Here is a 25,959-nt window from a genome sequence, read left to right as displayed (position 1 = left end):
TGACCGCATCTCATATTTTTGGAGCTTATATTAGCAGCATGTCCATGATTTTTTTTTTCAGTGTATTATTAAAATATTGATTGATTAGCGGGTATTGTAATATTTATTGTCATATATTGCATTCCTGTGCACTATGTATGTCTCAGTCCTTTGGACTTTTTAAGTGTTTTTATCCAACTTTTTAGTGTTGTTTTTTGGTTCTGCTAACAATAAAATTGTATATTTTTTCCAAATATATTGGTATTGTGTACTGGTGATCCTATATCTATACATGCATGGTCTTTTTCTGTTTATTAGAAATCGCAGGTTAACAGCAGCTCAGATTAGAGACCAGGTCAATGCCACACAGAGTTCTAGCAGCAGACACATCTCTACAACAACTGTGAAGAGGAGACTTTGTGCAGCAGGCCTTCATGGTAAAATAGCTGCTAGGAAACCACTGCTAAGGACAGGCCACAAGCAGAAGAGACTTGTTTGGGCTAAAGAACACAAGGAATGGACATTAGACCAGTGGAAATCTGTGCTTTGGTCTGATGACAGCCTCCCATCCACACCTTCCCTATGCGGCCTCTCATCTCCTCCTTCCCCGCCTTCCCCGTGCGGCCCCTCGTCCCCGCCTTCCCCGTGCGGCCCCTCGTCCCCGCCTTCCCCGTGCGGCCCCTCGTCCCCGCCTTCCCCGTGCGGCCCCTCGTCGCCGCCTTCCCCGTGCGGCCTCTCGTCCCCGCCTTCCCCGTGCGGCCCCTCGTCCCCGCCTTCCCCGTGCGGCCCCTCGTCGCCGCCTTCCCCGCGCGGCCCCTCGTCCCCGCCTTCCCCGCGCGGCCCCTCGTCCCCGCCTTCCCCGCGCGGCCCCTCGTCCCCGCCTTCCCCTCGTCCCCGCCTTCCCCGCGCGGCCCCTCGTCCCCGCCTTCCCCGCGCGGCCCCTCGTCCCCGCCTTCCCCGCGCGGCCCCTCGTCCCCGCCTTCCCCGCGCGGCCCCTCGTCCCCGCGCGGCCCCTCGTCCCCACCTTCCCCGCGCGGCCCCTCGTCCCCGCCTTCCCCGTGCGGCCCCTCGTCCCCACCTTCCCCGCGCGGCCCCTCGTCCCCACCTTCCCCGCGCGGCCCCTCGTCCCCACCTTCCCCGTGCGGCCCCTCGTCCCCACCTTCCCCGTGCGGCCTCTCGTCCCCGCCTTCCCCGTGCGGCCTCTCGTCCCCGCCTTCCCCGTGCGGCCCCTCGTCTCCACCTTCCCCGCGCGGCCCCTCGTCCCCGCCTTCCCCGCGCGGCCCCTCGTCCCCGCCTTCCCCGCGCGGCCCCTCGTCCCCGCCTTCCCCGCGCGGCCCCTCGTCCCCGCCTTCCCCTCGTCCCCGCCTTCCCCGCGCGGCCCCTCGTCCCCGCCTTCCCCGCGCGGCCCCTCGTCCCCGCCTTCCCCGTGCGGCCCCTCGTCCCCGCGCGGCCCCTCGTCCCCACCTTCCCCGTGCGGCCCCTCGTCCCCACCTTCCCCGCGCGGCCCCTCGTCCCCGCCTTCCCCGTGCGGCCCCTCGTCCCCACCTTCCCCGCGCGGCCCCTCGTCCCCACCTTCCCCGTGCGGCCCCTCGTCCCCACCTTCCCCGTGCGGCCCCTCGTCCCCACCTTCCCCGTGCGGCCCCTCGTCCCCACCTTCCCCGTGCGGCCCCTCGTCCCCACCTTCCCCGTGCGGCCCCTCGTCGCCACCTTCCCCGTGCGGCCCCTCGTCCCCACCTTCCCCGTGCGGCCCCTCGTCCCCACCTTCCCCGTGCGGCCCCTCGTCCCCACCTTCCCCGCGCGGCCCCTCGTCCCCGCCTTCCCCGCGCGGCCCCTCGTCCCCGCCTTCCCCGTGCGGCCCCTCGTCCCCGCGCGGCCCCTCGTCCCCACCTTCCCCGTGCGGCCCCTCGTCCCCACCTTCCCCGCGCGGCCCCTCGTCCCCGCCTTCCCCGTGCGGCCCCTCGTCCCCACCTTCCCCGCGCGGCCCCTCGTCCCCACCTTCCCCGTGCGGCCCCTCGTCCCCACCTTCCCCGTGCGGCCCCTCGTCCCCACCTTCCCCGTGCGGCCCCTCGTCCCCACCTTCCCCGTGCGGCCTCTCACACTGTGCTCTGAGTCCTCTCTGCCGCCTGTACATGACGTCATTTCCTCCTCTCCAGCCGCCTCAGCACAAACGGCTCCACACCTGAGAGAAAGAGGCCCCGCCCCTTCCGGTGACGTCTCCTCCATTCCCAGTCGCTCCCGCATGTTGTGCGGTGTCCGCCCCCAGGACGTCTTCCCCCGGCTGCGGCTCTCTGCGGTGTCAGGTGAGGTGACAGCGGCCAGGACTCGGGCGCAGCTCTCACACAGTCTGTGCAGTCATGGCTGCCTCTCTCCTAGTGACAGAGCTGCCGGTCTGGCGGGGAAATGCCCGGTGGGCCCCGGTGGCAGATTAGAAGCGTGTCCGAGTCTCTGCAGCAGGAATGGGGAACCTCAGGCCCCGGGCAGACTCTCAGGGACCGCATTCTTGGGCAGGAGCTGTACTGGAGAGCGCGATGAAAGATTACAGCATGAAACCAGGATGTACTGTGTGTGCGGAGTTACTACGGCCCCCGAAGGACGGAATAAATATCCATATGGCCCTTGGCAGAAAAAAGATTCCACACCCCTGATCTACAGTGTGACGCTCTCCGGCCCCCGCTGTGTCCTGCCGGCTGTGTGGTGTGAGTGTGACGCTCTCCGGCTCCCGCTGTGTCCTGCCGGCTGTGTGGTGTGAGTGTGACGCTCTCTGCTCTTCGGCCCCCGCTGTGTCCTGCCGGCTGTGTGGTGTGAGTGTGACGCTCTCTGCTCTCCGGCCCCGGCTGTGTCCTGCCGGCTGTGTGGTGTGAGTGTGACGCTCTCTGCTCTCCGGCCCCGCTGTGTCCTGCCGGCTGTGTGGTGTGAGTGTGACGCTCTCTGCTCTCCGGCCCCCGCTGTGTCCTGCCGGCTGTGTGGTGTGAGTGTGACGCTCTCTGCTCTCCGGCCCCCGCTGTGTCCTGCCGGCTGTGTGGTGTGAGTGTGACGCTCTCTGCTCTCCGGCCCCCGCTGTGTCCTGCCGGCTGTGTGGTGTGAGTGTGACGCTCTCTGCTCTCCGGCTCCCGCTGTGTCCTGCCGGCTGTGTGGTGAGAGTGTGACGCTCTCTGCTCTCCGGCCCCCGCTGTGTCCTGCCGGCTGTGTGGTGTGAGTGTGACGCTCTCTGCTCTCCGGCCCCCGCTGTGTCCTGCCGGCTGTGTGGTGTGAGTGTGACGCTCTCTGCTCTCCGGCCCCCGCTGTGTCCTGCCGGCTGTGTGGTGAGAGTGTGACGCTCTCTGCTCTCCGGCCCCCGCTGTGTCCTGCCGGCTGTGTGGTGTGAGTGTGACGCTCTCTGCTCTCCGGCCCCCGCTGTGTCCTGCCGGCTGTGTGGTGTGAGTGTGACGCTCTCTGCTCTCCGGCCCCCGCTGTGTCCTGCCGGCTGTGTGGTGTGAGTGTGACGCTCTCTGCTCTCCGGCCCCCGCTGTGTCCTGCCGGCTGTGTGGTGTGAGTGTGACGCTCTCTGCTCTCCGGCCCCGCTGTGTCCTGCCGACTGTGTGGTGTGAGTGTGACGCTCTCTGCTCTCCGGCCCCCGCTGTGTCCTGCCGGCTGTGTGGTGTGAGTGTGACGCTCTCTGCTCTCCGGCCCCCGCTGTGTCCTGCCGGCTGTGTGGTGTGAGTGTGACGCTCTCTGCTCTCCGGCTCCCGCTGTGTCCTGCCGGCTGTGTGGTGTGAGTGTGACGCTCTCTGCTCTCCGGCTCCCGCTGTGTCCTGCCGGCTGTGTGGTGTGAGTGTGACGCTCTCTGCTCTCCGGCCCCCGCTGTGTCCTGCCGGCTGTGTGGTGTGAGTGTGACGCTCTCTGCTCTCCGGCCCCCGCTGTGTCCTGCCGGCTGTGTGGTGTGAGTGTGACGCTCTCCGGCCCCCGCTGTGTCCTGCCGGCTGTGTGGTGTGAGTGTGACGCTCTCTGCTCTCCGGCCCCGCTGTGTCCTGCCGGCTGTGTGGTGTGAGTGTGACGCTCTCTGCTCTCCGGCCCCGCTGTGTCCTGCCGGCTGTGTGGTGTGAGTGTGACGCTCTCTGCTCTCCGGCTCCCGCTGTGTCCTGCCGGCTGTGTGGTGTGAGTGTGACGCTCTCTGCTCTCCGGCTCCCGCTGTGTCCTGCCGGCTGTGTGGTGTGAGTGTGACGCTCTCTGCTCTCCGGCTCCCGCTGTGTCCTGCCGGCTGTGTGGTGTGAGTGTGACGCTCTCTGCTCTCCGGCTCCCGCTGTGTCCTGCCGGCTGTGTGGTGTGAGTGTGACGCTCTCTGCTCTCCGGCTCCCGCTGTGTCCTGCCGGCTGTGTGGTGTGAGTGTGACGCTCTCTGCTCTCCGGCTCCCGCTGTGTCCTGCCGGCTGTGTGGTGTGAGTGTGACGCTCTCTGCTCTCCGGCTCCCGCTGTGTCCTGCCGGCTGTGTGGTGTGAGTGTGACGCTCTCTGCTCTCCGGCCCCCGCTGTGTCCTGCCGGCTGTGTGGTGTGAGTGTGACGCTCTCTGCTCTCCGGCTCCCGCTGTGTCCTGCCGGCTGTGTGGTGTGAGTGTGACGCTCTCTGCTCTCCGGCTCCCGCTGTGTCCTGCCGGCTGTGTGGTGTGAGTGTGACGCTCTCTGCTCTCCGGCTCCCGCTGTGTCCTGCCGGCTGTGTGGTGTGAGTGTGACGCTCTCTGCTCTCCGGCTCCCGCTGTGTCCTGCCGGCTGTGTGGTGTGAGTGTGACGCTCTCTGCTCTCCGGCCCCCGCTGTGTTCTGCCGGCTGTGTGGTGTGAGTGTGACGCTCTCTGCTCTCCGGCTCCCGCTGTGTCCTGCCGGCTGTGTGGTGTGAGTGTGACGCTCTCTGCTCTCCGGCCCCGCTGTGTCCTGCCGGCTGTGTGGTGTGAGTGTGACGCTCTCTGCTCTCCGGCTCCCGCTGTGTCCTGCCGGCTGTGTGGTGTGAGTGTGACGCTCTCTGCTCTCCGGCCCCCGCTGTGTCCTGCCGGCTGTGTGGTGTGAGTGTGACGCTCTCTGCTCTCCGGCCCCCGCTGTGTCCTGCCGGCTGTGTGGTGTGAGTGTGACGCTCTCCGGCCCCCGCTGTGTCCTGCCGGCTGTGTGGTGTGAGTGTGACGCTCTCTGCTCTCCGGCCCCGCTGTGTCCTGCCGGCTGTGTGGTGTGAGTGTGACGCTCTCTGCTCTCCGGCCCCCGCTGTGTCCTGCCGGCTGTGTGGTGTGAGTGTGACGCTCTCTGCTCTCCGGCCCCCGCTGTGTCCTGCCGGCTGTGTGGTGTGAGTGTGACGCTCTCTGCTCTCCGGCTCCCGCTGTGTCCTGCCGGCTGTGTGGTGTGAGTGTGACGCTCTCTGCTCTCCGGCTCCCGCTGTGTCCTGCCGGCTGTGTGGTGTGAGTGTGACGCTCTCTGCTCTCCGGCCCCCGCTGTGTCCTGCCGGCTGTGTGGTGTGAGTGTGACGCTCTCTGCTCTCCGGCCCCCGCTGTGTCCTGCCGGCTGTGTGGTGTGAGTGTGACGCTCTCCGGCCCCCGCTGTGTCCTGCCGGCTGTGTGGTGTGAGTGTGACGCTCTCCGGCCCCGCTGTGTCCTGCCGGCTGTGTGGTGTGAGTGTGACGCTCTCTGCTCTCCGGCCCCCGCTGTGTCCTGCCGGCTGTGTGGTGTGAGTGTGACGCTCTCTGCTCTCCGGCTCCCGCTGTGTCCTGCCGGCTGTGTGGTGTGAGTGTGACGCTCTCTGCTCTCCGGCTCCCGCTGTGTCCTGCCGGCTGTGTGGTGTGAGTGTGACGCTCTCTGCTCTCCGGCCCCCGCTGTGTCCTGCCGGCTGTGTGGTGTGAGTGTGACGCTCTCTGCTCTCCGGCCCCGCTGTGTCCTGCCGGCTGTGTGGTGTGAGTGTGACGCTCTCTGCTCTCCGGCCCCGCTGTGTCCTGCCGGCTGTGTGGTGTGAGTGTGACGCTCTCTGCTCTCCGGCTCCCGCTGTGTCCTGCCGGCTGTGTGGTGTGAGTGTGACGCTCTCTGCTCTCCGGCTCCCGCTGTGTCCTGCCGGCTGTGTGGTGTGAGTGTGACGCTCTCTGCTCTCCGGCTCCCGCTGTGTCCTGCCGGCTGTGTGGTGTGAGTGTGACGCTCTCTGCTCTCCGGCTCCCGCTGTGTCCTGCCGGCTGTGTGGTGTGAGTGTGACGCTCTCTGCTCTCCGGCTCCCGCTGTGTCCTGCCGGCTGTGTGGTGTGAGTGTGACGCTCTCTGCTCTCCGGCTCCCGCTGTGTCCTGCCGGCTGTGTGGTGTGAGTGTGACGCTCTCTGCTCTCCGGCTCCCGCTGTGTCCTGCCGGCTGTGTGGTGTGAGTGTGACGCTCTCTGCTCTCCGGCCCCCGCTGTGTCCTGCCGGCTGTGTGGTGTGAGTGTGACGCTCTCTGCTCTCCGGCTCCCGCTGTGTCCTGCCGGCTGTGTGGTGTGAGTGTGACGCTCTCTGCTCTCCGGCTCCCGCTGTGTCCTGCCGGCTGTGTGGTGTGAGTGTGACGCTCTCTGCTCTCCGGCTCCCGCTGTGTCCTGCCGGCTGTGTGGTGTGAGTGTGACGCTCTCTGCTCTCCGGCCCCCGCTGTGTTCTGCCGGCTGTGTGGTGTGAGTGTGACGCTCTCTGCTCTCCGGCTCCCGCTGTGTCCTGCCGGCTGTGTGGTGTGAGTGTGACGCTCTCTGCTCTCCGGCTCCCGCTGTGTCCTGCCGGCTGTGTGGTGTGAGTGTGACGCTCTCTGCTCTCCGGCTCCCGCTGTGTCCTGCCGGCTGTGTGGTGTGAGTGTGACGCTCTCTGCTCTCCGGCCCCCGCTGTGTCCTGCCGGCTGTGTGGTGTGAGTGTGACGCTCTCTGCTCTCCGGCCCCCGCTGTGTTCTGCCGGCTGTGTGGTGTGAGTGTGACGCTCTCTGCTCTCCGGCTCCCGCTGTGTCCTGCCGGCTGTGTGGTGTGAGTGTGACGCTCTCTGCTCTCCGGCCCCCGCTGTGTCCTGCCGGCTGTGTGGTGTGAGTGTGACGCTCTCTGCTCTCCTGCTCCCGCTGTGTCCTGCCGGCTGTGTGGTGTGAGTGTGACGCTCTCTGCTCTCCGGCCCCGCTGTGTCCTGCCGGCTGTGTGGTGTGAGTGTGACGCTCTCTGCTCTCCGGCCCCCGCTGTGTCCTGCCGGCTGTGTGGTGTGAGTGTGACGCTCTCTGCTCTCCGGCTCCCGCTGTGTCCTGCCGGCTGTGTGGTGTGAGTGTGACGCTCTCTGCTCTCCGGCTCCCGCTGTGTCCTGCCGGCTGTGTGGTGTGAGTGTGACGCTCTCTGCTCTCCGGCTCCCGCTGTGTCCTGCCGGCTGTGTGGTGTGAGTGTGACGCTCTCTGCTCTCCGACCCCCGCTGTGTCCTGCCGGCTGTGTGGTGTGAGTGTGACGCTCTCTGCTCTCCGGCTCCCGCTGTGTCCTGCCGGCTGTGTGGTGTGAATGTGACGCTCTCTGCTCTCCGGCCCCGCTGTGTCCTGCCGGCTGTGTGGTGTGAGTGTGACGCTCTCTGCTCTCCGGCCCCCGCTGTGTCCTGCCGGCTGTGTGGTGTGAGTGTGACGCTCTCTGCTCTCCGGCCCCCGCTGTGTCCTGCTGGCTGTGTGGTGTGAGTGTGACGCTCTCTGCTCTCCTGCTCCCGCTGTGTCCTGCCGGCTGTGTGGTGTGAGTGTGACGCTCTCCGGCCCCCGCTGTGTCCTGCCGGCTGTGTGGTGTGAGTGTGACGCTCTCTGCTCTCCGGCCCCCGCTGTGTCCTGCCGGCTGTGTGGTGTGAGTGTGACGCTCTCTGCTCTCCGGCCCCCGCTGTGTCCTGCTGGCTGTGTGGTGTGAGTGTGACGCTCTCTGCTCTCCGGCCCCCGCTGTGTCCTGCCGGCTGTGTGGTGTGAGTGTGATGCTCTCTGCTCTCTGGCTCCCGCTGTGTCCTGCCGGCTGTGTGGTGTGAGTGTGACGCTCTCTGCTCTCCGGCCCCCGCTGTGTCCTGCCGGCTGTGTGGTGTGAGTGTGACGCTCTCCGGCCCCCGCTGTGCCCTGCCGGCTGTGTGGTGTGAGTGTGACGCTCTCTGCTCTCCGGCTCCCGCTGTGTCCTGCCGGCTGTGTGGTGTGAGTGTGACGCTCTCTGCTCTCCGGCTCCCGCTGTGTCCTGCCGGCTGTGGTGTGAGTGTGACGCTCTCTGCTCTCCGGCTCCCGCTGTGTCCTGCCGGCTGTGTGGTGTGAGTGTGACGCTCTCTGCTCTCCGGCTCCCGCTGTGTCCTGCCGGCTGTGTGGTGTGAGTGTGACGCTCTCTGCTCTCCGGCTCCCGCTGTGTCCTGCCGGCTGTGTGGTGTGAGTGTGACGCTCTCTGCTCTCCGGCTCCCGCTGCGTCCTGCCGGCTGTGTGGTGTGAGTGTGACGCTCTCTGCTCTCCGGCCCCCGCTGCGTCCTGCCGGCTGTGTGGTGTGAGTGTGACGCTCTCTGCTCTCCGGCCCCCGCTGTTTCCTGCCGGCTGTGTGGTGTGAGTGTGACGCTCTCTGCTCTCCGGCCCCGCTGTGTCCTGCCGGCTGTGTGGTGTGAGTGTGACGCTCTCTGGTCTCCGGGCTGTGACTTCAAGTGCGTCTGAAGATCGGCGAGGGTCCTAGCATTCATTTTGGATGGCGTTATACACCGCCACTTCACTCTGAGTCCTAGGAGTCTGATCACACCCTCGCCGCACTGCTCACAGGGGCCTCAGGAGTTGGCTTAATAGCAGGACGAGAGAATAATCTACAGTGGGGATAATGAGTATTTGATCCGCTGCAGATTTCCCTCCTACAGAGGATGGAGAGGTCTGTAATTTCTGTTGTAGGTACACGTCACCTGTGAGAGGCAGAATGTAAAGATAAAATCCAGCAGATCACATCATATGATTGTTACATCACTAACTTACACTTTACATGAGGGCAGTGTCCCCACTATAGGAATCTCCGAGTCCCTTATCTCAGCCGCTCACAGTCACTGTGACACTGTGCAGGCGTCGCGTACCCGGAGACTAATGGCCAGAGCTACAGGAGGCAGGCCGTGACGCGAGGGGTTACTTACCGCAGCTGTTCCCGAGTCCTGGTCCGCAGGTCGGTGACTCTATGGTAGTGCCCGCATTCTCCACCAAAGAAATGTCACGGCAGCTGTGGTGACCGGCCGCGCAGGGATCAGCCTCGTGTCACAGATGAATGCCGTCACCGGAGGGAATGAGGTCACAAACCATCTGAAAGTATCACTAGATTCCCCGGTTATTAGTGGAGAATAATGCAGATGTCTTGAGTATCTCTTTGGGCATAACAAAGAAATAAGACACAAAGCGTAATACAACCAATAAGATACGTAGCGTCTCACCACTGATTGGATAGAATTCCGTCCTCCGAGAAGCTGAAAATTCATTTCTAACAAACCTGTTTAGAGGCTACAATTCAAGCTTTGATTAACAGCGTGTGCCTACTGCCATGGAGGGCCGGGGGTCTCGCACCTTATGTGAGCCGGACATTGCATGTCTTCTCTGTAGGAGGCTTTCGGATTAACCCCTTTCCGACCTTACATGTATAGATATGTCTAAGGTCGCCTACCCTGGTTTGCTGCGGGCTCTGGCAACTCTTCTGGCACATGAAAGGTGATATGATCAGCTGATGTGTGTCCCTAACAGCCGCTGGTGGGATCGTGATCAGAATCGCCCGATCTATCAATATATAAAAATAATTATTCCGGTAAACAGCGTAACAAGAAAATAATCAAAACACCAGAATTACGGGTTTTTTCCATTAAAATGCAGTAACAGGCGATCAAAATATCGTATCTAAATCAAACATCGTTCCTACACCATGGTATCAATAAAAACGTCAGCTCGGTGCGCAAAAAATAATCCCTCACCCAACCCGAGATCACGAAAAATGGAGACGCTACGGGTCTCAGAAAATGGCAACTTTTTTTTTTTTTTTTTAAACAAACTTCGGATTTTTTCACCACTTAAGCACCAAACATGTCTAGGCTCTTTTTTTTAGTTATGAACTCGTAGTGACCTGGAGAATCATCATGGCAGCTCAGTTTTAGCATTTAGTGAACATGGTAAAAAAAAATTGTGGCACTGAACTTTTTTTTTTTTTTTCCAATTTCATCGCACTTTGAATTTTATTCCCGTTTTCCAGTACACGATATGGGAAAATCAGTGGTGTCGTTCAAAGGTACAACGGGTCTAAAAACAAAGCCCTCACATGGCCATGTTGACGGAAAACTAAAGTTACGGCTCTGGGAAGAAGAGGAGCGAAAAACGGAAACTTCAAAATGGAAACACCCAAGGCGGGGAAGGGGTTAAACATAAAGTCCGTTCAGAGACAATAAGGTCGGTGCGTGCAGGGAAATGTATCTGTCAGACGGTCCGCATGAGACCATTGTGTTTAGAATACGGTACAGAAAGTGGATGTCACCGTTAGGTGATTATAGAGGAGACACAGCGCGGATTTCTTCACCAAGGGTTGATTATCTCTTCCCGGCAGTCGCCTTTTCATCGTTCACAAAAATCTTCCTTGGAGACATGTCTCCGGCAGCTCAGTGGATAAGGGACTAGAAAATGAATCCCAACCACGTGTCTCCTCAATCACAACCTGCAGAAAAGAAAATATCACGTCACTTACTGCACCAGGTGAGTGACTTCCACCAATGGATCTGGTGGACTTGGAGGCCGGACGCACATCTCCAGGCCTTGGCGTCAGTGACGCTGACAGACCCTGCGTCCATTCCTGGGCAGCACGCAGTGCTGTGTTTCTGCACAGGGACCTCATTACATAGATGTTTGTGCCAATGAATCAGCCACAGCTCCACCTCAGAGGACTGGCACGGACGGATCTGCCAGTGGTGGACATACTGGTGAGACCAGTCTCCTTACAGACTCCATAGAGAGGCAGAGGTGTGCTGTATACTGGAGTAATGAGACAACACATCTATGCCCCTTCCCAGGAAACCACATGATACTGAACGAAACATGACCACAGATAGTCCAGCACGTGGCCTGATCCTCATGAAAACGGCACATTTATTCCACCTCTGGGTGAAAGCATCAGGCCCACAGTGATTGGCCGACTCCAGCCAATCGGATGACTTTCATATGAAATAGAAGTTAGAGAGATTCTGTCAGCAGCCTATTGTAATGTACAGTACAGACCTGGCTGTGATGGCGCTGTAATACTGATTACATTGACACCTTTGGTGAAGAAAGCCTGCCTCTCCTCTCATCAGTGACCGATCATTCACAGACCCCAGGCAGGCGGAGGGGCCGAAGATCACAGACCGCAGGCAGGCGGAGGGGCCGAAGATCACAGACCGCAGGCAGGCGGAGGGGCCGAAGATCACAGACCGCAGGCAGGCGGAGGGGCTGAGGAATCACACACTGGATGTAGGTGGAGGAGTCGGGAATAACAGATCAGTGGCAGGCGGAGGAGCTAAAGATCACAGACTGGAGCTAGGTGGAGGGCCTGGGAATTAGACCGTAGGTAGGCGGAGGGGCCGGAGATCACAGGGAGTGGGCAGTAAATAATAGACCACTGGTAGGTGGAGTGCCTGGAGACCCCTGACTGGAGGTAGGGGCCAGGGAATCGCAGACCGGAAGCAGGTGGAAAGGATGGGAGTAACTGTATGTTTAGTTACTGGTGGTGTCTGTAGAGACGCGGTATAGAGCTGGCTGTGTGCCAGGCGTTTTTCCAGCCAGCACTCGGTATAGTGAGCGATGAGTGAAGCCGCTCCATACGCGCACCTGGGACTGAGAGCTGGAAATCTCAGGGGAGGATATGGGTGCACTTACTTTCAGTAAAGCAACCGAGCAGCAATGTCACATTATTCACCCGCAGATCACCCCTGAAGTTGCAGAAATAGCGTTCTCCAAGTGGACAGGTTCTCTAGAGGCAAAGACTGAGGTGTTGTGAGTTCATTTTCCCCTTCATTACTGAGGCCCGATGAACTCCCTCTTCTGGTAAAGAAAGTTAGTGAGCCTGATTGTCAAACACCTGAGGCTGATAATGATGAGTGGCTGAGTGGAGTTACGGACTGGATATAAGGCTGCCGACGCCCTTCTGCCCTGCGGGTGATTTCTCTGTGGGATCCTTGGAGACCAGTCTGAATTCCTGCTCCTCCAAAGCTAAGTTTGCTGCTCGGCCTTTTGCTTTTGTGCTTTGACTTTGTTTTTGCTTTGTTTTTCTGGATTTCTGCCATTCCCTGCTGGGGTGTGCTGAATTCATTTAGCTCTGTCTTCTGAAATTACCTGAGTGCTGATTCAGTTTTTGAAGCCTAGCTGCTTCAGGGCCTTTTTCATATCAGCTGGTTGGCTTATGTCTTTGATAGGGTTTTGGCAGATTGCAGACAGCAGCCTTCCTGTCCTTTCCTATCTAGGTAGTTTTGGGGCCCCATCTTTGCTCAGTCTATCTTTCTGTCTGTGTTAGTATTTTCATCTTGCTTCATCGTCCTTATATGTTGGGGGCTGCCTATTGCTTTGGGGTCTGCTCTGGGGCAGTTTAGATTTCCCCTTTCTTTCTTTAGGCCTATGTAATTCTCCAGCTGTGATCGAGGGGTCTAGGGCATCGTAGGAACCCCCCACGGCTACTGCTAGTTGTGTTGATAGGTTCAGGGGTCTGCAATCTGATAGTTGCCAACTTCTCTGGTTTTCTGGACTTAGCTTGTATTTCTGCTTTTGCCTCCTACGGTGACTCATTCATAACAGAATCACCCGCCTTACCGCAGATTCTAGGGTACTCAATAGCAGGAAAGAATTGTAAAAAAAAAAAAAAAGTGTGTATATTTCTTCCTCTATATCTCTGAGGCCGTAGGGGGAATTTTTTTTTTTTTTCTCTCAATGGAGATAAAGCAATTGTCTGATCGTGTGGAGCAGCTCGCTGCGGAAGTGCGGGGAATTTCCGCCTACCTTGCTCATTCACATGCTGCTGAACCAAAGATTCCTACACCTGATGTATTTTTTGGGGATCGGTCTAAATTTTTGAATTTCAAAAATAATTGTAAATTATTTTTTGCCTTGAAGCCTAACTCGTCAGGGAGCTCCGCGCAGCAGGTTAAAATTGTCATCTCTTTCCTGCGTGGCGATCCCCAGGATTGGGCGTTTTCTTTGAAACCAGATGATCCTATTCTGACTAATGTGAACGCATTCTTTCAAGCTTTGGGGTTGTTGTATGACGAACCTAATGCTATTGATCAGGCTGAAAAGACCCTGCTGGCATTGAACCAGGGTCGTAATTCTGCAGAATTGTACTGTCAAAAATTCCGAAAGTGGGCAGTACTTACTACCTGGAATGATAATGCCTTGGCTGCTCTCTTTCGGAAGGGTTTGTCAGAAGCCGTAAAAGATACTATGGTGGGATTTCCTGTTCCCTCTGGTCTTGACGATTCTATGTCATTAGCCATTCAGGTTGATCGGCGTTTGCGCGAACGCAAAGCTGCACGAGAGATGTTGCCACCTGTTGAACAGATGTCTGAACCTATGCAATGTGATAGAGTTTTTTCCAGAGAGCAGCGTCAGGAGTTCAGAAGGCGTAATAAGTTGTGTTTTTTCTGTGGAGATGCCTCGCATATTATTTCTGTCTGTCCTAAACGAGAGAAACACTTTGCACACACGTTTTCTGTTGGTGGTGTTCAACCTAAGTTTCTTCTGGCTATTACTCTGATCTGCTCCCTGTCCACATTTTCAGCCAAGGCTTTTGTGGATTCGGGAGCAGCCCTAAACCTAATGGACTTGGATTTTGCTAAACGTTGTGGATTTCCGATGACACCTCTGCAGACGCCTATCCCTTTGAGGGGGATTGATGCTACTCCTTTGGCTAAAAATAAACCCCAGTTTTGGACCCAGGTGGTAATGCGGGTCACCCCAGACCATCAAGAAAATTCCAGATTTCTGGTGTTGCATAATCTGCATGATACTATTGTTCTGGGGTTTCCCTGGTTACAGATTCATAATCCAGTTTTGGATTCGAAATCTGTGTCTGTGGTGAGTTGGGGTTGTCGGTGTGCCTTTAGTGAGGCTCCGGTGTTTTCCACCTCTCCTCAGTCGCATGATGTTCCTGATTATTTGGCGGACTTTTATGATGTATTTAGTGAGAATGAGTCTGCGTCTCTGCCTCCTCATAGGAGTTATGACTGTGCAATTGAACTGAGCCCGGGGTGTAAATTTCCCAAGGGTCGGCTCTTCAATTTATCTGTACCCGAGCACGAGGCTATGCGATCCTATATTAAGGAGGCGTTGGAGAAGGGTCATATTAGACCATCCTCGTCACCCTTAGGTGCCGGTTTTTTTTTTGTAGTCAAAAAGGATGGATCATTAAGACCTTGTATTGATTATCGTGCCCTCAACAAAATTACTGTTAAATATCAGTATCCGTTACCCCTGATTTCTGATCTATTCTCCAGAGTTAAAGGTGCTTGCTGGTTTACCAAGCTTGACCTCAGGGGGGCGTATAATCTTATTCGCATTAAGCATGGGGATGAATGGAAGACGGCGTTTAATACTCTGGAGGGACATTTTGAGTACCTGGTGATGCCTTTTGGGCTCACTAATGCCCCTTCTGTCTTCCAGTGCTTCATGAACGATATTTTCCTAGATTTGGTCGATAAATTTTTGATTATCTATCTGGATGATATTTTGATCTTCTCCAAGGATTGGGATTCTCATGTGGAACATATTCGGACTGTGTTCCGGATCTTGAGGGAGAATTCCCTGTATGTCAAAGGATCTAAATGCCTTTTTGGAGTACAGAGGATTTCTTTTTTGGGATTTATTTTGTCCCCGTCAACTATTGAAATGGACCCGGCCAAGGTACAGGCCATTCACGATTGGGTTCAGCCCACTTCTTTGAAGGTCCTCCAGAAGTTTTTGGGTTTTGCTAATTTTTATCGGAAATTTATAGCAAAATTTTCTAGTATTGCCAAGCCATTGACTGATTTGACTAAAAAGGGTGCTGATGTGTTAAATTGGTCTCCGGAGGCTGTTTCTTCCTTTCAGGAGCTGAAGCGAAGATTGACCTCCGCCCCGGTTTTGCGGCAACCTGATGTCTCATTTCCATTCCAGGTAGAGGTGGATGCTTCTGAGATTGGTGCAGGAGCTGTTTTGTCCCAAAAGGATCCTGTAACATCAAAAATGAATCCCTGTGCTTTCTTTTCCCGAAAGTTCTCTCCATCTGAACGTAACTATGATGTGGGGAATAGGGAACTGTTGGCCATGAAATGGGCATTTGAGGAGTGGAGACATTGGTTGGAGGGAGCCAAGCATCAAGTCGTGGTCCTCACTGACCACAAGAATTTGATTTACCTAGAGTCGGCTAAGCGCTTGAACCCTAGACAGGCTAGGTGGGCCTTGTTTTTTACACGTTTTGATTTTGTGGTTTCTTTTCTTCCTGGAACAAAGAATGTCAAGGCAGACGCCCTCTCTAGGAGCTTCCTTGCTGATTCTCCTGTGGTGACCAAGCCTGCTACCATCTTAGGCGAAGGGGTAGTTCTTTCTGCCATCTCGCCCGATTTGAGACGTGCTCTGGAAGAGTTCCAGGAGGACAAACCTGAGCGTTGTCCCAGTGGAAAGTTGTATGTTCCTGACCAGTGGAAGAAGAGAGTGATGTCTGAAGTTCATTGCTCTGCTTTGGCTGGTCATCCAGGTATTTTTGGTACTAGAGATTTGGTGAGTCGGTTTTTTTGGTGGCCCTCCTTGTCTCGTGATGTCAGGAATTTTTTGTGCAGTCCTGTGGGACGTGCTCCCGGTCTAAATCGTGTTCTCGCTCTAGTGGGTTGTTGATGCCTTTGCCTGTCCCCAAGAGGCCATGGACCCATATTTCAATGGATTTCATCTCTGATATGCCTGTCTCTCAGAGAATGACTGTTATTTGGGTGATTTGTGATAGGTTCTCTAAGATGGTTCATCTTGTACCACTCCCTAAGTTGCCGTCTTCCTCTGAGTTGGTGCCCCTGTTTTTACAACAGGTGGTTCGTTTGCACGGGATTCCTGAGAACATTGTATCTGACAGAGGAGTCCAGTTTGTGTCTAGATTTTGGAGAACTTTCTGTTCCAGGCTGGGAATTCAGTTGTCCTTCTCCTCTGCTTTTCACCCTCAGACCAATGGGCAGACAGAGAGAACAAACCAGACCTTGGAGTCATATTTGAGATGTTTTATTTCTGCTGATCAGGATGATTGGGTTTCATTTTTGCCCTTGGCAGAATTTGCTTTGAATAATAGAGCTAGTTCTGCCACTTTGATGTCACCTTTTTTTTTGTAACTTTGGGTTTCATCCTTGATTTTCTTCAGGGCAGGTGGAGCCCTCTGCCTGCCCAGGTGTTGACACTGTGGTGGAGAGAATGCACCAGATCTGGGACCAAGTGGTGGATAAGTTATCTCTCGCCCAGGAGAAGGCCCAGCGGTTTTCCAACTGACATAGGACCATTGGTCCCCAGTTTAAGGTTGGTGATATGGTGTGGTTATCATCAAAAAATATTGCTATGAAGGTGGCTTCTCCTAAGTTTAAGCCTAGATTTATTGGACCTTACAAGATTGTGGAGATTATTAATCCGGTCTCTTTTCGTTTGGCTCTTCCTGTCACATTTAAAATCCATAATGTGTTCCATAAATCTTTGTTGAAGAGGTTTGTTGAACCTGTTGTTCTGGGGGTGGCACCTCCAGACCCTGTATTGGTTGAAGGTAACATGGAGTATGAGGTAGAGAAAGTACTGGACTCCCGTCTGGCTAGACGGAGACTCCAGTATTTGGTTAAGTGGAAGGGTTATGGTCAGGAGGATAATTCCTGGGTCTCTGCCTCTGATATTCATGCCAAACGATTGGTGCGTGCCTTTCATCTGGTTCACCCTGATCGCCCTGGTGGCGTAGTTGAGGGTTCGGTGACCCCTCCTCAAGGGGGAGGTACTGTTGTGAGTTCATTTTCCCCTTCATTACTGAGGCCCGAGGAACTCCCTCTTCTGGTAAAGAAAGGTAGTGAGCCTGATTGTCAAACACCTGAGGCTGATAATGATGACTGGCTGAGTGGAGTTACGGACTGGATATAAGGCTGCCGACGCCCTTCTGCCCTGCGGGTGATTTCTCTGTGGGATCCTTGGAGACCAGTCTGAATTCCTGCTCCTCCAAAGCTAAGTTTGCTGCTCGGCCTTTTGCTTTTGTGCTTTGACTTTGTTTTTGCTTTGTTTTTCTGGATTTCTGCCATTCCCTGCCGGGGTGTGCTGAATTCATTTAGCTCTGTCTTCTGAAATTACCTGAGTGCTGATTCAGTTTTTGAAGCCTAGCTGCTTCAGGGCCTTTTTCATATCAGCTGGTTGGCTTATGTCTTTGATAGGGTTTTGGCAGATTGCAGACAGCAGCCTTCCTGTCCTTTCCTATCTAGGTAGTTTTGGGGCCCCATCTTTGCTCAGTCTATCTTTCTGTCTGTGTTAGTATTTTCATCTTGCTTCATCGTCCTTATATGTTGGGGGCTGCCTATTGCTTTGGGGTCTGCTCTGGGGCAGTTTAGATTTCCCCTTTCTTTCTTTAGGCCTATGTAGTTCTCCGGCTGTGATCGAGGGGTATAGGGCATCGTAGGAACCCCCCACGGCTACTGCTAGTTGTGTTGATAGGTTCAGTGGTCTGCAATCTGATAGTTGCCAACTTCTCTGGTTTTCTGGACTTAGCTTGTATTTCTGCTTTTGCCTCCTACGGTGACTCATTCATAACACTCAGGGAGAGACTTTACTAGTTACACAGGTATAGATTATGCTATGTGCCGTCATATTAGAGGCCCCTAAACTTCTACATGGACCTCCGATATTCATGAAGGCCATAAGGAACCTAGGCTTCAGATGTCTTCATAGGATGCTGGAAAGCACAAGCCAGGTCCTAACAGGTGGAAAGTCTCACCTGATGGACAGGTGTAAAATACCTATTAATAATCTGTAAATGTCACTGTGCAATGAGATCAGATCTGTATGTGACTGACGGTGATGTCCTTGTATGATTTACAGCCTCCTTTCATAACGACCCCGAAGACCCAGATCCCTTCACACCACCCAGATTTCTCCCCAAATGACGAAACAGACATGGACGAAGACGAGAGCAACATTTCCAGAAGAATCATAGACTTCACTTCAGAGATCATCTCCCTGCTGAGCGGAGAGGTAAACTCTTCTATATTTCTATTATCTGCTGAGCGGAGAGGTAAACTCTTCTATATTTCTATCATTATCTGCTGAGTGGAGAGGTAAACTCTTCTATATTTCTATTATCTGCTGAGTGGAGAGGTAAACTCTTCTATATTTCTATTATTATCTGCTGAGTGGAGAGGTAAACTCTTCTATATTTCTATTATCTGCTGAGCGGAGAGGTAAACTCTTCTATATTTCTATTATCTGCTGAGTGGAGAGGTAAACTCTTCTATATTTCTATTATCTGCTGAGTGGAGAGGTAAACTCTTCTATATTTCTATTATCTGCTGAGCGGAGAGGTAAACTCTTCTATATTTCTATTATCTGATGAGTGGAGAGGTAAACTCTTCTATATTTCTATTATCTGCTGAGCGGAGAGGTAAACTCTTCTATATTTCTATTATCTGCTGAGTGGAGAGGTAAACTCTTCTATATTTCTATTATCTGCTGAGTGGAGAGGTAAACTCTTCTATATTTCCATTATCTGCTGAGTGGAGAGGTAAACTCTGAACAGGACCCGGAGCGCCAGTCTCCATTGTGATTATCGCTGGACTAACAAACATTACAGATGAGCCGACACCGGTCAGACAACTGCCCTGATTATTATCTTGGATCTAGAGTCCTGCACCTGGGAGTCGTCCCCCATGATATTCCGTGGATTTACACTGATGCCTTCTGCTTCCCATGTGAATAGAGAGGACATGTCGGTGGTCTTACAGCTTTCTCTGGTGGGGACGTCTCTGTTACCCAACTGCTCCTCTGTTCTCGGACAACTCTGCACCGGATTCTTTCTTCACAGATTCATTTCGGGGAAACCTAGGGGAAAATGCAGATTTCCTTCTTTCACCTTCATCATTTATTGGAGTAGATAAAGTTTTCTCATGATAGTCCCCGCACTCTCCAGACACCGTTCAGGTCATCTTGGTCGCCCCTTCCCTAAATATTAAGAGCAGCACAGACAATATCTCCTGAAATAAAGTGTTTAGTGAAACTGCTCCGAGACATTGAGGCTACAAGGAGACAAAATAGGAACCAAAGCCAGGGCACGATTAATGGCGCCCAGTGTCCGGCTTATATCCTGATCCGGCTGCCGGGGATTAGTCAGTGTTTAGACTCGCCGGTCCGCACCTTGTCAGTGATCACAGGGCTGTAATTAGCCTGAGAATCCTTTTATTCCCTCTTCCATGTCCACAGCGGTGAAGATGAGGCAGATCGTATCCGCATATCAGAAATGCTCTTATTACTAGGCACAGGCAGTCTGGAGTGTTGCATCTCCTTAGCTGGGAGGCCAATGTCCTGGAAGCCAGGACAGGCTCTCAGTTCTCTCTATTGCTGCAGTCATATCCAGTTTTGCCTCATAATTTACTCTTTGTGCATTTTTTATATATATTATTATATTGTGTTCGGGAGACAAAAGAGGAAAATAGAGAGATTTGTAATTTTAGCCTAGACGTCCACTACAGATGGTGAGGCCCAGACATTATCTTGGTCCAGAAATAAGTCCAGCTCTCCGTAATAGACATCCTTAGGTGATCGGTGCACAGGAAACAAGGCGTGGAGCTAACACCAAACAGAAGAAAATCCAGCTCACCGAACTTGTGAACGGACTTCTGTATTCACTGAAAGTTCTCAGCAGAGGGTGAAACGGCATCAGCGATGTAGGTTTCGTGATATGCGACATCGACGCGTTTCAGGTGGCTACACACCCTTACTCATGATTAACCTACGACGCTGATGCTGTTTCACCCTCTGCTGAGAACTTTCAGGGAATACAGAAAGAAGTCTGTTCACAAGTTCGTTGAGTTGGATTTTCTTCTGTTTTGTGATTTATCTTGGTCTACCTGATTGGGCCCAGTAGAAGGGTTTGAGGAGCCCTGGTATAAGGCGTACAAGACTCTATCCAGTGATGATGGCATCTCTGCTTCATCTCTTGCCCCATAGATGGAACAGGTAAAGGACCTCCCAGGACATGGTGGGAGGAGGAAAACTGATGAAGACATCCAACACCCAAAGAACCTCGTGCTGAGCTGGAGATGTCTGGAGTGATATTTTCAATGTGTACAGTACATGGCACACAGACAACATATCATGCTGTGCTCGAAAGCTGAGCCAGACCCCACCGCTTATAGAAAGGCAATAAATACAGAAACTGAAATCTGCCAAACGTTGTATAAAAAAAAACACTCCTTGTGGGAGAATATTCTATGGGCAAATGAAAGCAAACTAGATCTCTGTCACATGTTTACCGCAACGGAGAGGAGCCACAAGACTGCAGTGGCTGATTTTTCCTACTCCTGCTCTGGTTAGAAGCACTTCAACTTTGTATTAAATGGTGTAAGTTTCTTTGGGCAGAGTAGGGGTTAATCTTCTCTGTTGAGAACTCCTGTAAGCTTTCCTGCTTTAATACTCTCAGCTGCGCACGGTTAGCCACTCTGATCTCCTATATATTCTGGATCCTGGCTAGCAGTCATTGTCAGAGATGGCTTATGCTGCATGACTAGAGCTTGTTGTTGGTTACTATTACTATTGGAGAAGGCGTTTGGTGTATTTATCTGTGACTGTTTTTTAGGTTTTGAGTGTGTGATAATTCCCTTTCTTCTCCTACTTTGGTTTAACCACATCCTCCACTGCCTGGTGCATTCCTCTGTCATATGCGTGTGTTTATTTGTATGTTTGGTATTTTTTGTTACCCCTCTTTGTATTACCTTGTTAGTCTGGTGCTACTCCCCTCTTCCCTGGGTGGGGGAAAGGTACAGACTGAGGGTGGTTTTAGGAGCTACGGCAAGGTACGTGGCCCCAGCGTCTTCACCATCAGAAGTAATCCAGGGAACAGGGAGACCTAGGGTGCCTGCTATCGTTACAGGAAAGGAGCCCCTGGTCCCGGGATACCCAACAACAGAGTCGTGACATTTGCTCTGACCGAAACTGTGTGTTTTTTGTTATTTATCTATTATAGATCCTATCACTGCTCTGACAGGGCAACTGCAACAGCTCAGCCTGGAGGTGGCAGATCTACGCACTGTCATTTTACAGCACCCTAACTCCTCTGCTGTGGGGACCATGACTCCCAGACAAGCTTTAGTGGAGCCCAAGATTGCTTTGCTTGACCGGTCCTCTGAGGAGGGGGGCGTGACAAGTTTGTTGTTTTCAGGGAGGGCCTGTAAACTATACTTCAGGTTGTGGCCTTGTTCCTCATGAACCGATGAGCAACTGGTGGGGGGGTTATAATCTTGCTCCATCAGGGTGACCCCCAAGCATGGGCATTCTGTCTCCCGTCTGACTCCCAGTCGCTTCAGATGGTGGAGGATTTTTTTCTGGTGCTGGGTAATACAACCCCTGGCAAAAATTATGGAATCCCCGGCCTACGAGGATGTTAATTCAGTTTAATTTTGTAGAAAAAAAGCAGATCACAGACACGGCACAAAACTAAAGTCAATTCAAATGGCGACTTTCTGGCTTTAAGAAACACTAAAGGAAATCAAGAACAAAAAATGTGGTAGTCAGTAATGGTGACTTTTTAAACCAAGCATAGTGAAAAAATTATGGAATCACCTGGTAAATTTTCATTCCCAAAACTAACACCTGCATCAAATTAGATCTGCGCTTTAGTCTGCATCTAAAAAGGAGTGATCACACCTTGGAGAGCTGTTGCACCAAGTGGACTGACATGTATCATGGCTCCAATACGAGAGATGTCAATTGAAACAAAGGAGAGGATTATCAAACTCTTTTTCTACAAACTTAACTGAATGCACATCCTCCAAGGCCGGTGATTATATAATTTCTGCCAGGGGTTGTATATACGACCCTGAATGTGTCCACACTACGTCAGCTTCAGCAGGGAAAAAAGGGTGGGGGAACAAGAGGCGCAATAGTGCCCTATCACTAGTGACACTACGATGTGAGTGGTGTAATGCAGTTCCACTCACCTATTCCAGTTGTGTGACCCACAACTGGCTTGAAGACATAACACAGTATCAGCTGCTGCAGGACCTCCACCGACCACTCCAACGTGGAAAAACTGCCAGAGAATATGGGAAGCAAGATGTGCCACAGTCCGCGCTGCTGAGTCCACAAAATCACCTGGGATGCAAGATGTTGTAACAAAGTACTTCTTTATTCCTGAGGAAGGTGCCAGGAAGGGCGACGAAACGCGTAGGAAGGAATAAAGAAGTACTTTGTTACAACATCTTGCATCCCAGGTGATTTTGTGGACTCAGCAGCGCGGACTGTGGCACACCTTGCTTCCCATATTCTCTGGCAGCTTCAGCAGGGAGGCTGTCCATCAGAGTATTGCTCCAAGTTTCGGAGGTGGTCCACTGACACTAAATGGAATGACTCCGCACTCCATAGCCAGTTCTGTGAAGGGCTATCAGTAATGGTGAAGGATGCCTTAGCCCTGTATTAGTCTCCAGTTTCCCTTGCGGTGGCCATGCATCTTGCTGTCCAGGTGGATCGTCGTCTTCGCCAGAGACATAAAGAGACACTCAATGTGCGGGAGATCTAGGGCCAAGGGAAATCTGGTCTGTCATCTCAGGAACCCATGCAGGTGGCTGGGGCAACTCGTTCTGAAAAGCAGTCTGTTGTTTGGCACAAAGGGGGGAGTGTGTTTTTACTATAGTAGAAATGACTATCTAGTAGGCTCATGTCCTTCCCTATCTCATGGTTACACAGCCACAGGAAAACTAAGGAACCCAGGGTTGTGGGAAGGTTAGCATCCGGGGTGTACACATCTCCTCTGTGGGTAGGGCACAATTTCTTTCTGCCTGCTGAAATCCATTTGGGCAATAATAAGGTGGTTATTTCTGTGTTTCGTGACAGGTTCATCCAGGCTAGGTTCATCCAGGTCCTGGGCCTCAAACCACATTCACTGTCCAGACCTGTACCCATAATTGCCATAGACTCCGCACCCTTGAGACAGGTATTTTACTCAGCCATCCAAGGGTTACATCTACGGGGAGGAGTCATGCACTCAGAAGGTATTGACTGTTATATGCTACAGGGTCTGCCCTCTCCTGTGGTTCTTGGACTTCCTTGGTTCACTCTGCACAACCTTGTGTTTGATTGGCAGACTCTGGAAGTGGTAAAGTGGAGTTTGTATTGTCAATACTAACTTAGTATTGTTAGTATTTGTTTGAGACCAAGGCCTCGTCCCACATACATTGTGCAGACCCATACCCATTATTGCTATTGACTCCGCCCCCAAGACAGGGGCACTTTACGCAGGTGAACCGAGACTTGGTAGGTTGCCACTATAATTAGGCACCGAAAAGGAATCCATGGTCATGGGACACCCAACAACAGAGTCGTGACGAGCTCATTGGAAAACAGCGTGAACTCTATAGACCACAAAATGAGACCTATAAAGAAATGTGCCCCCGCTTGCAGACATATTACAGAAGTGCCCTCCCAGCTACAGTGGCACAATGTATAGAGATTGTGTCTCTGCCTACAGTGACAGGTGGAGAAGGAGCCTAGAAAGGAACATGCCCCCACCCATGACACTTGGAGGAGGAGCTTATATAGAAATCTGCCCCCCCTCCTACAGTGTCACATGGAGGAGCCTATAGAGATCAATTCCCCTTACCTACATTGAAAAGTGCCCTCTTGGAGGTCTGCTGTTGAGATTGGAAAAAGGAATCTTCAGATATTCAAGAGCTGGGGAGAATACTATTTCATATAAATGGGGTGATCAGCCCCAAAAATACAAACTGCTGTCTGACAGTCGGTAGGCCTCACGCTCTCCGAAAGGCTATGGATTCTTAGAGCACAGAAGGACAAAGCTTTATTATAATAAGTACATTGCGTGTAAGAAAAGGCAAAAAAGGAAGAAAAATTAGGCGAAACAGAAATAATCAAAACAATTGTAAAATAAAAAGGAAAATTAACAAATACCTAAACTTTTCCATCTAAGGTTCCACTGTTTCCTTGAGGTTAGGGAAGGGTTATGGATCACACTCGACTCGGCTGACCCCCACATGTGAACATCTTTCCACTGTTAAGCTATATTTTTATATGCCTGGTCCTGGGCTCAAGCTTCCAGGATGGTCTAGATTGTAACCTTGACATCACTGATCTGTAGCTGGAGCGATGGCTAATAACGAGGCAAGTACATTGCATATTACCCAGCTTGTTTTCTTCAACCCCACTTCATAGCTAGATTTCTGGCTACAAAGGACCATCTGCCAACCTTTGAAGCTTCACTCTCTAGGCTGAGGTGTCAGGAATGACATTGTTACATCCCCTCTCGCTTCAGAGATCCTGTTAGCCTCCTAACCTGTAATACTGTAATAAGAGTTCACAGATGTTATGGCCCTGTTGTGCAGACTTATGCTAACGTTCCTAATATTATAATTTCTTTTACACCTTTCTACTGACTTCTGATTTTTTTTCTTTGGTTTTATGCCTGTGGCTTTCTCCCACCTGTGGTGCAGCAAAGGATGTATTGCTGGATGAAAGATATATATCTCCTAGCAGGATAAAGTTTGGCCGGGATTTTCCCTAAAGTTGAAGACCTGCAATGATGTCACGATCACATGATCAGTCCATGTGATGTGTACCTCACCTGTGGGCAGGGCTGTGGAGTCGGAGTCGTGGAGTCGGAGTCGTGGGGTCGGTGCTCATTTTGGTGGAGTCGGAGTTGGAGTCGGTATAAAATGGACCGACTCCAACTCCGATTTTTACAGGATGAAAATGATGAAATGGTAAGACAGGATGTTGAGAAGGCCGAACTTTTAAATTCCTATTTTGCATCTGTTTTCTCTCAGAAAGGAAATGTAACATCAACTGTTCTTCACTGTCCTATTAAGGGAATAGAAGAATCCAGGATATCTATAAACAGAAAGATAGTGAGGAAACACTTAGCTAACCTAAAGGAATTCATGTCTCCAGGTCCAGATGAATTACACCCCAGAGTACTGAAGGAGATAGCAGAAGAAATTTTTGAACCCCTCTCCATAATCTTTGAAAATTCTTGGAGAACAGGAGAAGTCCCAGAAGACTGGAGAAGAGCAAATGTTGTGTCCTATCTTCAAAAAGGGGAAGAAGGTGGACCCAGGCAACTATAGGCCGGTGAGTCTGACTTCTATACCAGGAAAGATCTTTGAACAAATTATTAAACAACATGTATGTCAGTACCTGGATAAGAATGAAGTGATTAAACAGAGTCAGCATGGGTTTGTAACTAATAAGTCATGTCAGACTAACTTAATTTCCTTCTATGATGGAATCACTGATTGGGTGGATCAAGGAAATGCTGTAGATATAGTATATCTTGACTTCAGCAAAGCATTTGACAAAGTATCTCATACAATCCTTATTGAAAAAATGACTAAGTATGGAATGGACAAGGCCACTGTTAGGTGGATTCATAACTGGCTTAGTGATCGGACCCAAAGAGTGGTCGTAAATGGCTGCACATCCAGTTGGAAGAATGTCTCAAGTGGGGTACCACAGGGCTCTGTCCTGGGCCCTGTATTGTTCAACATCTTTATCAATGATTTAGATGAAGGAATTGAGGGTAAACTGATTAAATTTGCTGATGACACAAAGCTAGGAGGGATAGCTAATACTAGAGAAGAGAGAGAGGATTCAAAAAGATATAAATAAACTGGAGCAGTGGGCAGCAACTAACAGAATGGTTTTTAACAGGGAGAAATGCAAAGTACTACATCTGGGAAATAAAAATGAAAAAAGCATATACAGAATGGGCGGAATAGGGCTAAGTGACAGCACATGTGAAAAAGACTTGGGTATACTAATAGATCACAGACTGAATATGAGTCAACAGTGTGA

The 25,959-nt window shown here is 52.7% G+C and overlaps 1 protein-coding gene across 2 annotated transcripts in view; it reads left to right on the top strand.

The window, feature by feature from the left end:
- The first annotated feature begins 2,122 nt into the window (after window positions 1-2,122).
- LOC141065425 (uncharacterized) overlaps window positions 2,123-25,959 on the top strand; it is a 58,919-nt gene continuing 35,082 nt past the window's right edge. For both annotated transcript variants that reach the window (XM_073557920.1, XM_073557919.1), the window contains exons 1-2: window positions 2,123-2,279; window positions 17,986-18,138. In XM_073557920.1, coding sequence (XP_073414021.1) covers window positions 18,061-18,138 — 78 coding nt within the window. In that variant the 5' untranslated portion in view covers window positions 2,123-2,279; window positions 17,986-18,060. The remainder of the gene's footprint in view (window positions 2,280-17,985; window positions 18,139-25,959) is intronic.

The sequence above is a fragment of the Dendrobates tinctorius genome, unplaced genomic scaffold (genome assembly GCF_039654945.1).
Source record: "Dendrobates tinctorius isolate UK_male_01 unplaced genomic scaffold, ASM3965494v1 ptg000251l, whole genome shotgun sequence".
Taxonomy (NCBI): Eukaryota; Metazoa; Chordata; class Amphibia; order Anura; family Dendrobatidae; genus Dendrobates; species Dendrobates tinctorius.
This window is presented reverse-complemented; position numbering and strand designations above follow the sequence as displayed.